We start from the raw sequence: 13,083 nt of genomic DNA on the forward strand, positions 1-13,083 counted from the left end.
CTTTTCCATTTCAATTTTTTGTTGTTATTTTTAATCAAGTAGATTTCTTAAAAGGCGATTTAATTATAATTAATATTTTAAAATGTATTACATACAATAGTTTATTTTTATCCAAATGATATATTGTGAAAATTGTTTTCTATCAAATGTATAGCATTATATTAATTATTGTTTTTTATCGTAACTATAAGCAAAATTAATTTCGCTTATTTGTTTTTTTCATTTTGTTTATTCGATGTTGTTTTAAAGTTCTCTAAAATATTTACTCGAAAGCAAATATTTAATTATATTAGTTTTAACTTATTTTAGAAATAAAATGAAATTAAAATTACAAATGTTAAATTTTATATTCTATAATTTTTTTTTATTTTCCCGGTATAAATTAATAAATATATAATTTATATTTTATACACATAACATTTCTCTCAATATTTATTTGTATTTTTGTATATTTTTAAAAAACTTCCGATATTTTGTTTTACATTTTATTTTTGAAAAATTATGTATTTTTCCGTTTTATTTTATGCTTTAGGAAGATTAGGAAAATATTTTGTTTATGTAGAATTTTTTTGTTTGTATGTTAGAATTTTTATATAAATTTTTGTTTAATTTGTATTTAATAATTTATAGTATCACTTTTTTTTTATTTCAAATCAAAATAATCGTTTCTTTTTTAGTTTGTATTTATAAAATTGTAAAACTATTTTTAATCATTTTCTAAATTGGTATGTATATATTAATCACATATTTTTTAAAATTAAATTTTTATTATACAAATAATTTATAGTAGATACATATACGAATGCCTATACAAATGATCAGTTCAATTAATACAAAATAAGATTTTAAAATTATGTAAACTTTTGACTAAAAAAATTTTAAGATTGGCCTTAAATTAATAAAGGAATTAGAACAAAAAGGTATACACTTTATTATTTTATAACATTTAGTTTTATGGGTTGTGGTATTTTTATGAAGTAAAGATAAGTGGTTGTGTTTATAATATTATCATTGTCACTATAATTTTATATACGCACATGATTCAGGCCCGGTACATGGGAGCTTAAACAAATTGACTATGCTATGATTCTATTATGCTATTAAGCGGTGGAATATGTATGCAAAGTGCTGCAGTGACGGCGCTGATTAGTACACACTTGACAATAATCCCTAAATTACCCTTTGTCCCTTATTCCCCTCCCCTTACCATCAACCATTACCCATCCAAATCTTTACCTATGTATTCGTTTTGTAAAACCTTTAATGTTATCTGCTTTTAGGGCCCAGCAGTTACCATAACAACAAAATTTGTACGCACAGCCCAACATCATGCAATGCAGCGTAATCTTTAAACCGTTGCTGGTTCGTATTAATAGCTCTAGTGGTCCGTAAAATATCTATTTATTTAATTAGCCGTAGCTACCCGTTATCGGGTAACTTCTTGACATCTGTAAAATATATTCAATGATATTTTTTTTGGAAATACTGTTTGAATATTTTCCCCAGTACATTGAGGCTGCAAAATACCTATTTAATGCATTTTACTACTTTACGTTTTTTGCAGCTCATGTCCATTATGGGCCCTAATGATTTTAATGATATATCATTTATAATAAAAATCATCTTTTATAATTATTGGATCGATATGCTTACTTTGATATAATGTTGATACTATACTAAAATACTAAATTTGATTAATATTTAAAAACAAAATTAAACCGTTTTTTTTAATAACATTGCGTTCTATTTCGTAGAAAATCTTCAATCTTTGACTGATTTGACTTATCAGTATTCTTTATATATTGTATTTTAATATATAAAATTAAAAGATGGTATACAGCCCCATAAAAAGTCATCTATAATTCATATAAGTGAATAACTTTTTATATCTTATATACGTTTTGAGTCATTGATATGAAAAAATGTAGTCATAATAAAATTAGTAGTTTAATATACTAAATTAGTAATTTAGTAAATTAGTTATTTAGTAATTTAGTATATAAAACATGTACTAATATGTGCTGTACTAATATTTTTAACTAACTCTCATTAATATTGTTTTTTTTTCAAGCAATTATTCCACTAGTATTACTAGTGTATAAGACGTATACATTTTTTATGTATATAGAGTAATCTAGTTGCCTTTGGTATTTTAAAATTGATAGGAAAAAGTGTTATATTAAATTAGTTTTTTTTATTTTATTCATACAATTTATATTTCTGGGTATTTAATAATTTGAATAATAGACAGGTTTCTAAATCTAAACCAGACTAACAAGGATATTCGCATATGAAAACAATGAAAAAAGTCATCCACAATTGGATAACGATAAGCACACTGTTATGATACAGTGGTTAAAAGATCGTCACAATATCACTTCTAATAGATTGCACCGCGATTTTTCGGATGGTTTCTTAATGGGACAAATCTTAAAACGTATCTTACCTGATCATGTGGAGCTAAATAATTATCCACGTAGAAATGGTTTTAAATCGAAACTGTATAATTGGGAAACAATCAATAAAAATATGTTAGTCAAACTTCAAATGAAACTAAGCAAAAATGTTATGGAGAAACTGGCTAGTTCCCGCCAAGACACCATCGATGTTGTACTTTACAAACTCATGACTGTTGAGAAAGAAATGTATGAGAACATAAAGAAGTATGCTGCCCAGGAAAGCATGCACTGTATTCATAACGACATCCATTGTGACGTTGTCAGCAAGGAATCTGACATGGATGTCATCGTTCAAGCTCCATCTGAAATGATCAGTTATTTGACTTATGCGGAAGTCAAAACTGATTTAAAAAAAAGTTGCAAAAGTTTGTGTTTGGTGCAAGAGAAAAGTGCAAATCTGGAGAATCAAAGGAAGTTGATGGATGAATGTATCAATACATTATGCTCTCAAATTGCTGAGATGTGCAATTCTTTTTAAGATAGTTTATGGTTAATGTAAAAAGGAAAGAGAAGCAGTATTTGAAACAGTAACTAATACAAAACAAATTTGGCTAACCCCATTTTTCTAGAACATTAGCGAAAAACTTTGGCTTATAAACAATTCTTAATATGAATGCTTAATATGCATTCAAAATCTTTCAATTTATATATCTTTTTGTTTTTATAACATGCCAGATAAAGCCTATTAGAAATACAAATGAAATGTATTGTTTCATTAAATTGATAGAATTAAATTGATAGTATTAACTAGATAGAACGCCCAATATGCGTTCAAGAGCTGAACAATGAATGTTCATTAATTTAAAATTCAGTTATCTTTTCTCTATGCTGGAGGTACTTTCAGTTATTATGATATGGTCTGTTAAAAATTAAAAATTGTTTTCGAATTTTATTTATACACATATTACTTTTATATTACTTCTATTCTAGAACTATAAAAATGATTTCATTATAAAAAATCGGCATAAAACGCGGTAAAATACTATTATATTATCTATACGTAACATATTATAATGAATATTCCATCATATATGTTATGGTAGACATTTATAAAATAAGAAAGGGAAAGTGCAACAATAACTGCACGAAAGAGAGATAAAACTGGGTAATTAATTAGCATGTGAACTTAAAGATAAATCTATATCAATGAAATCATCAAAGCCACGTATTATCAAAGTTTTTAGTCCGAATTTCAAATGTAAATAAAACATTTCGTTTTATTTATTCAACTATTCTTTTAAAGTAATTCCGAAGAAAGAAGTCCAATTATGTTACAACTATTTGCATAGCCCAACAAGGAGAAAATACACATATCGTGCATTGTTCGAGAAGTTAGAATGGTGGGAAATAAAATTGTGAATAGGGGCATTAATATAATGAAGAAGGTAAGTACACCTTAGTCGATAGGAGTACAGAGTTCTATCACAATAATGACTAAGAAAATAAAAACAAATCTATGTCAATTTATAGATATGGATATGTGCTTATCATGAGACAATACAACAGTTGGATGATCTGAACTAGTATATATAAGTAATAGGTTAACTTGTTTTCCATTCTGACAGGTTCCAGAAGCGTTCGAGTATACGGTTTGGAGTTTGGAGTACTCGTCAACGATAAAGGGCGGTTTACCACTACCAACAGAGACCACCAAGCAGAAACGTGTTTATTGTCTTCTGCAACATAGATTTCCTCGGGATAGTATAACAACAATAACATAAGCATATATATGCATTTCTTTACTCTCTCATATTCAATCACAGTCACTTTTCCGTATAGTCCTGATAATGTATCGCCGAACTATTATATGCAACACTCTATTGATGTAAAAATGATTTCAGAAAAAGCTAATGAAATATTTCATTCCAAGGATCCCCATAGCCTCAAGCATATTTTTTGTGACTACCTAGCTTTAGCCTCCATAAGAAACTGGAATAAAGAAGTTTTAGTGAAGTATTTTCTAGGCTGATATCGGTTAAACCTTTTTTTAAAACATTTAAATTTAACAAGATGTATTCAGTTTTAATGTCTAGGTTTGTCGCTTTGGTGTTTGTTGTTGTTTTAAATTAAGTGTGATTAAAAAATTAGATTAAAATTAAAATTTTTCGGATTTAAAAATTTCGTTACGATTACTTCACTTCCTATTCGAAATATACTTCTTTTCATAGATTAAAAATAATTTTAGTATTATTAGTATTATTATTTTAGTATTATTATTATTTCGTCTGCTCGTACAATGACTTATACGAACGCAAGCTTGATCACTGACTCAAATTCACTACGGAAGAAACGGGGCTGGAGGAAACACATGCATGTAGCTATGTGAGTATGTGGCTGGAAACCAACAATAGTAAGACATGCTCATGTGCACTAAAAGCATAATATTGCAGCTTTGAGGATATATTTAACGCACCGTAACGTTTCTGAAGCAGAGGTGCTGGTGGTTAATGGCACCATTCCCATTAATCTGAACGTTTAAGAGCGGAAGTCATATTGCCAAGTAAAGCGCATAGGGAATAATAATATCCACAGGTAAGCAACAACGTTGAAACTCAGATGGGCCGTATTGTTCATACTAGAGTTCAAATCTGACTAGCAAGGGACTCCGGAGAGATTAACTACTACCTCGCTCAGTTACTATCTGGTTCTGGATATTTCCAAAGTCACCTTTACCGCATGTGCAAAGTAGAGTCATCGAATTGTATATATTGTGAAGCTGAAGATGATACCACAGAGCACACATTCATGAAGTGCAAGTGCAATAAGTGGGTATGCGAACAAGAAGTTCTAGCGGCGCAAGGTTCTTTCTTCCTCCAAAGAATGGTGAAAGAAATAATTATCGAAAACAAAACAAATTGAAATCGTATAGCAATGTTGGCTGCAAAAATTCTGCGCCTGAAAGAAATATATCTTGTCAAAAGGCAGCTGGAACAAGCAGAGGTACTACATCAAGACGAAGTACAAAGCTAGCCGTCTGAAGTAGCAGCGAGGTCTAAATGTAGCTCACACCGATGGAAGTCTTAAATGACTAATAGGGATCCTCCTCCGACGTAATCCCGGGGTCAGAACAAGGTTTAGTTCGTGCGAGTCGAGCATTCATTTTCCGGGGCGTCTACGTGGTTATTGCGAAGATATTTCTCTACTCCCCACCACACAAAAAAAAAAAACAAAAAAAAAAACTATGTTGACTTACATCATAGTTTTAAACTATTTAAAATTCTAACAACTGCTGATTCTAATAAAAGTCTACAGGAACCTGAATCTATTATTTTGGATGGTTTTTAAGTTTACAGTGATCTGTCTTAAGTTGAATAGTAATTTTTATAGATTTTCTTCTGAAGCTTAAAATAGTTTTCATCTTAATTCGTTTAGGATTGAAAAGCCTTTTTGTTTGTTGCGTTCTTTTTTTCGGCTTTCCAAAAGTCAGTAAAGCTCTGCTTCTAACTTTGATCAATTAAGATGTTTTTGAAACTATTACTAACACCGATTTTAGTTTCATAAAGAGATTACCTGCGTCTTTTCAAGCCAGACAAGCTCTTTTCATTGTCGTCGTGTTTCTTATGATCTGGAATTCAGATTAAAGATATAAAGTTCCTACTGAATACAGTTTGGATATTAGAAACAGTGACAAAATGTGTTAAAAAAGATAGGATCAATATTCAGATTTATGAGAGGGTTTTTGGAAGCGAGAAAAAATGTTGGTTTTGCAATTTATTTTACAAATCACCAAACATTTTTTCATTAAATTATTTTTACAGGTTGTTCTAAAATCATCTCTCTGATGCGAGAGGGAGGTGGAGAGAGAAGGAGGCATTTACTTGCTTTTTTTTATTTTATTCCAGAGTTATTGCTCAATATTTTATTCTGAATCATTCAAGCCACATAAACACTTGGATAATTCGTTATGCATACCTGTACATCCTGTTCACGGGACGCTCAAGTAGCTAAACGTGACGGGAATAAATTGTGAAGCACTAGCGCCAGTGACACATGCAGTCCTGAATATAGTGCTTTCAAAAATTTGTGTGCAATGGAAGCTTCAATCATGAATATGCGCAGCCAGGATTCTGCATACATTTTTCTAATATAAACACTAAAAACTGCATTTGTTAGCCGGCAACAAAAATAAAATAAATTCGATTCCGTAAAAATTTGCTCTAAACGACTTCAAATGAAATTATTTAAATTTGAAATGGATTTTGCAATATATTTGCCATTTTGATTTTCAAACCACTGCGATTACAGTGACAAAGGACGATTAGGTTAGTAGCGAATGAATTCGGGCCGTGTAACACACAGTAAATCAAAATTCATTTGTAAATACGTAAGTCAATGGCACAGGATTCAGCAATTCGCTGGGAGCTGTTTTGACCACAACTAATTGTGGCCAAACTCCGAGCTCGCAGCACTACATCCCTTAATGCCTGGATACCTAGATGGTTGTGACTGCAGTATGCGCTGCAAATATTTATGCTAAGAATGGCAAATGCCGCTTTCGTCGCTGATTACACAGACTTTCTTTCATTTCGATTATTTGCTTTATTTAAAATTTAAATGCTTTTGTGTGATTGCACTGCAATTCGTTGAATTCGCAACATGATTAGTGTAATTGTTTTACGTGTCGAAGGCAGCAACGTTGAGGTTTTCATTGAAATGTGGTTGCCTGCTCTGAACAAAAATCGTAATAAGAGCTCGATTAACCCAGTACATCGCCTCGATTTTCGTTATGCAGTTGTGGATTTGAATTACATATGAAATTGGACTGCAAAGTTAGTTAAATTTCCACTAAAATAAATTATAAAGTCTTAATTTATTAATTTGCATAGATCTGTAGCCGTCGATATTCGCAATAATCACAGTAAGCTGGATTACTATTCAAATATATTGACAATACAAAATTTGGAAAATTTTTGTAGGAAAATTATTTTTCCAGAAGAAGTTTCTAGTTTCCTGATTAAGGATATAAACAGAACACAATAAATAACTTTCAAATCAAATATAGCCTCTTTGTTTATAATTCCGTTCAAGTACAGAAACCACGCTATAGATCTATATAATACAAAAACCAGGTGTATAAACTGCACTTTGGCTGTTGAAATCAAATAAAAATTTACAAGGTGTCTTGATTTATAAAAATATAGTTATATATAGTTTTTTGATAAAGCACTTCTGTCCGAATAAGAAGTTAAAGTCTTGTTAAACGGTAGCAATATTTATAACCTGTTTTTTAACTTGTTTATGAAAAGTGAACCTTCTGTAACTTAATAGAAGATTAATTACCATATTGATGAATTTATATGAATAATAATGTTAATAATATGCACCATTTTTTGTATGCCAATAATTATTAAAAAAAAAAATAACAAATATAGTTTTTATACATTATGAAATCGCATAAAAACTTAATAAGAGGTATGCCTTTACTATGAAATATCGTAGTTATGGCTCCACATTAAAATAGTGAACATCATCAAATGGCTTGACATCTCTAATCATAATTATAATGGATTGTTTAATCCGCAAAATGGTTTTTATAGCGCCAATTTAGTTTTTGCAGGATTAGAGCTGTCTCTCCATACTAACCTGTGTCTGTTGCCACTTGTTGCCAGTTCGTCACTTTCATTTTTCATATGTCTTGTACTACACAATCTAGTCACCTTTGTTTGGGCCTTCTATACGCCATACGCATGTTAATCACTGCCACATACAAGAATATCTGTCTTTGCGGGCGCCTTTTTTCAATTCTTAGGACCTGAACTGCCCATCGGATACGTCACGCTTTTATGAATCTTATTACATGTTCTTCTTCAGATAAATCTAAACGCCTTTGACTTTTAGCCGTCTACGGTCTTTATTAACTTCACCTAGGTGGATTGATAATTACCTGACTTCAATAGTGCACCTAATTCATTGGTGATTTTTTATAAAATGGAAAAAATTGAATATCGTTCAGTAAAAAATATCGGAACGCTGAATTGAGACATAGACGTTCGTGTGCTTCCGGGTCGTCCAAAAGAGGTCACAACTTAAAAAAACGTTCAAAAACTCCACGATATTGTGTTGAATAATCCAAAAATTTAATTGCATGAGTTAGCAGATAGCAAATATGACAAACATATCTTATGAACGTGTATCGAATGATTTACATGAATATTTGGGTATGAAAAAGCTTTCGGCAGGATGGGTATAAGTGCCGCGTTTCGCTCGCCATTGATCAAGAACGACAACGACTTCATTCTTCAAAACATTATTTTGAAATATTTATGCACAATCGAGTTGACTGTGAACATCAAGAAGTGACAATTGATGAGATATGGACCCATTACTTCACACTTACTTCAAACCAAAGAATGAGTTGAGCCCGGGGGTAGTGCTTCCAAACGATTACGAATTCAACAATCTGGAAAAGTTTTGGCTTCCGTATTTTGGAATTGAAGTGGAATAATTTTCATTGACTATTTGAGAAAAAATGAAAAACAATCTGGAAAAGTTTTGGCTTCCTTATTTTGGAATTGAAGTGCAATAATTTTCCTAGAATATTTGGGAAAAAATGAAAAACAATAGCAACAGACTACTATTGTATTATTGCATATTATTGGATTGATTGAATTAAGAGAAAAGAACCACATTTGTTTAATAAAAAAAATTTTGTTTTTGCAGGATAACACACCCGTTCACACGTCAATGAAAACCATGGCAAAATTAAATGATTTAAGGTACGAATTGCTTCCTTACCCATCCTATTGTCTAGATTTGGCTCCCAGTGGCTATTACCTGTTTGCAAATATGAAAAGATGGCTCCAGGAAAAAGCATTCGCATCACATGATAAGTTGGAATGGGAAACTGAGGTATATTTTAAAGGACTTGATAAATCGTATTATTTCAAAGGTATCCAAATGTTGAAAGATCGTGGGACAGCTCATCGGTGTGTCAAGCTGAAAGGAGACTATATTGAAGCATGAAATGTAATTTTCTCTAAATGCGTTGCTCCTATTTAACAGTATCCCACGTCATATAAATGTTCCCAGTCCTTTGAGTATGTAGTTACTTACTTTAATATTTTGTTTTGTTATTGTTTGACCATATCGAGTTAGTCAAATATATATACTCGTATGACATCTGCATTTCATGGAACGAAATTCAAAATCTTTCTTATTAAAAGAACTGTCTGTACATTATCAGAGTGTTTTTGTCAGGAGATAAAAACGATAATTACCACTGCTTGATCTTTTTGAACCGTAAGGGGTATAAACACATCCTATCTATAGTTATAAATTGACACAGAAATTTATTTGTATTATGTTAAAATATTTGTTTTTATGGCTTTTGTTTAATTCCAGTAATTAATTATGTTTACATTACCAAATACTTCTGTAAAATGGTATAAACAGTTCAGTTGAGATTTCTACTATAGCGGTAATTTCGCACATCTTTATAAATGGTATATAATAGCAGTGAATGGATTTAGAAGAAGTAGAATTAGTAATGCCAGTGAGTAGTTTCTGGTGTGCTAATGCCACTGCCAACCACGTATGTGGTTTGAATCTGATGAGGTAGAGCTACTAACATATTTGCAATAATGCATTTTAATCGAGTCAAAAAAGATGGAATCATTGACGCATAATGTGCATAGGAAAATCTGGAAGAGAATGAGGGAATGACATAAAAAATTTGTGACTGGACTTGAAAGAAATTTAACTATTGCAATTATTATGTCAATATGTCAGCGAATTAAAAATTGTATTCTTGCTATGTTTGAAGATAGGTCAGAAATGTGGTATCATACCACTTTTTACTACCTTCTTAATATATCACATCTGCAATATTTTGACTGATTGACTTAAGTTAGTCAATATAGATAAATAACTGTCAAAAGTCTTCTCAGAACAAGCGGGTATACGTCTCAGAGCCAGTCATGATTGCAGGTGTCGCTTAAACGGATTACAATAACAAATTACCTCAGTTTAGGGAGACTGTTTTGATTTGTATCGTTAAGATAATATCTTTTTTGATGATTATGGTAATTCGTTACATTTTGAAAATTCAGAGCTTAGACAAAGTAATTATTAGACGGATTCGAAGAGCAAAAAAAAGCAAGGACAAAAATTTTAATTGATTTATTGAAATTTGACTGACCATTCGAATTAAGAAATTCGAATAATTCATAACACCACTGCTGATGAGGACTTGACAATACTCGAATAAAATTTCAATAAATTAAATAAAATTTTTGCCTTTGTCTTTCTCTAGCTATTCGTATCCGTCCAACTTTTACATAGTTTCTTTTCGTCATAAAAACGCGTCACTCTCGGCAAGAAAAAATTAATCTGAAAGTAATTATTATTTGTTTGTACGTTTTTATTTAATTTTTTTATCGAATTTAAACAAGATTATATTATAAGATATGCAAGTTTATATTCTACAATAAATTTGGCAAGACTTAAATATACTTTAGGCCGAGAATTTTTTAGAACAGTTCATTACATACATACATGACTAACATTGACTTTTATATCGGCTTTCTTATATAGCATAAATTATTTTTTCTCCACAATATATATATATATATGTTTGAAATTGTTTGTCTATTAGACAATTGTGAATTTTTTAAATTTCTTAATTATCAGAGCGCAAAGAAATTTGTGCTGTATATTTCGTGTAAGAACTTTTAATATTAACCAATATGTCTAGTTCACATATAGCATATAACATTTTTAAATAATGAATAAAATAAATAATAGTAATATAACAGTTGTCTTGAAGCCCTTAGAGGGTTAACTTCAATTGTTCAGAGCGGCAATAGACGGCTCAAAGCAGATTTCATTGAGGCTCTGCGGCTTGAAGAGGTCGATTTGGTGATTGCCTCATTATGATGCAAAGCTGTTGACTCATTGTTATCGCTGCAATTGGAATGATTAATCTTGCTCATATTCGTGCAATGAAGTGTATCATTGTGAGTTTTAAAGAAGTGCTCTTGTAGTATCTTATGGGTTTCGCCTGTTGGAATCGGATGTTGTAAACTACGACGCAAAGAATCTTTGGAAGCTTGATACTGCGAGGCTTGCATAAATTTGTTCGAATTTCGTGGACATGAAGTTACATGTGTTAGCTCTCTATAGCTGGAAGGGCGTTTCGTACTTCCGGTTGGGGTCTCAAATCCACTATCGTACAGGTCAGATTTGATAACAAATGTGTGTTTGCGATTATTGTTAACTGGCAGTATGGGATGTGCTAATAATCAAAACATGACATTAATTTATTTAAAATTTCATAAATAATAATTAAAAAGTTCAGTTTACCTGAATGTCTATTTTCTGTTGGTGCCATTGGCTTACAATACTGCCAGTTCTCATCCAATTTGTAACCATTTTGAGTGCTACTGTAGTGTTGCAACTGAGGCCGACGCAACTGAACGTTTTCAAGTTCAGGATCTGAGTCCTCATCACACATTTGAACGGGCACAAATTTACGTGTACCAGTAGGTGTTTTTGTATCGTTTTCACTATTGATGATTTTATCAACAACTGCAGAAGACATAATATTTTTTTGTGCTGTCATTTGATTCTTAAAATTTGTAGTTCGCATATAAGAGAGTTGTTCACTTTTCAGCATATTTAAATCCGGCACAGAATCAGAGAAGAGCATGGGTCTATTCGAAATTGTACCAGTATTATGCAATTTGCCGCCAAAATTATAACACTCATTTAATGCATTACGCCAATCTTCTACAGCACTAGTGTAGTCACCACCCAATATACAATGTTGCTTCTCTAATGTAGCATGTGATATGGGCACTGCAAGAGAGGCACGTGAGCGTGGACTCTGTGATAGCTTCAGTGCGTGTCGACGTTGTTTTGAAGCAATTGTGCTTTCCTGCATAAAAAAAGTATTACATTTAGTAAATATTTTAAAATTGTATACATGAACAGAAAAATATTTTCAGCTACTTACATTCAAAAGCTCGAACCATTCCTCTAGTCCATTGTTACAACGCAATAAAACAGAGCCCTCACGGCCTAAGAATAATCTAACAATACTGTAGGAGCGACGATTTAACCATTCAACTTTTTCGATGTCTACCAGCTTTATCTGCAAGGAAATACCAAATGTTAGTAGGCAATATTTTATTTTTTTCTATTCTATTTAAAATATTTATTTCTTATAATTAAAGTTCTATTTCAAAAAGACAAATTCTATTCCGAATACTTCAATTGACCTTACATACATCTATTAATTTCAGTTTTTTTTGTTAATATAAGAGCAGTTCTATTCAATAATTGACCAATTCTTGTTTAATACTTATAAAAATAGCAGAGCTTTGTGCCAAGAAAACTCTTGTCACATTTAGGTAAAAACTGCTTGAAAACAATCGGAAATTTTAGGTCCCCAATACTTTCAGTCAGCTGTCTTGTCAAAGAAGAAGCCTTATGGGACAATTACATCGCAATAATCAATTAAATTTAGGTAGAATTGTACATATATCAACCAGCAGATTTCTACTACTTTTGCTTAGATTGCCTTGTAAAAGAGGAACTCTAAACTTCTATTAAAAGCTCTAAACTTCTAATAAATTTTACAATAAACTATCTTTTGACACGTACTTATCAAATGTAGACCCCAATA

At 31.1% G+C, this 13,083-nt stretch overlaps 2 protein-coding genes across 2 annotated transcripts in view; one reads left to right on the forward strand and one right to left on the reverse strand.

The window, feature by feature from the left end:
- Window positions 1–2,343: 2,343 nt before the first annotated feature.
- Window positions 2,344–2,937, forward strand: LOC119688665 (sperm flagellar protein 1-like). Its single transcript, XM_038103335.1, has one exon. The coding sequence runs from the start codon at window positions 2,344–2,346 to the stop codon at window positions 2,935–2,937; it is 594 nt and encodes a 197-aa protein (XP_037959263.1).
- Window positions 2,938–10,832: 7,895 nt separating this feature from the next.
- LOC119689037 overlaps window positions 10,833–13,083 on the reverse strand; it is a 73,476-nt gene continuing 71,225 nt past the window's right edge. Inside the window, exons 4-6 of the mRNA XM_038103769.1 lie at window positions 12,412–12,549; window positions 11,760–12,333; window positions 10,833–11,691 (exon numbers count right to left, since the gene is read on the reverse strand). Of these exons, the coding sequence (XP_037959697.1) occupies window positions 11,249–11,691; window positions 11,760–12,333; window positions 12,412–12,549 (1,155 nt within the window). The 3' untranslated portion in view covers window positions 10,833–11,248. The remainder of the gene's footprint in view (window positions 11,692–11,759; window positions 12,334–12,411; window positions 12,550–13,083) is intronic.

This window comes from Teleopsis dalmanni, chromosome X, assembly GCF_002237135.1.
Source record: "Teleopsis dalmanni isolate 2A chromosome X, ASM223713v2, whole genome shotgun sequence".
NCBI classification, from domain to species: domain Eukaryota; kingdom Metazoa; phylum Arthropoda; class Insecta; order Diptera; family Diopsidae; genus Teleopsis; species Teleopsis dalmanni.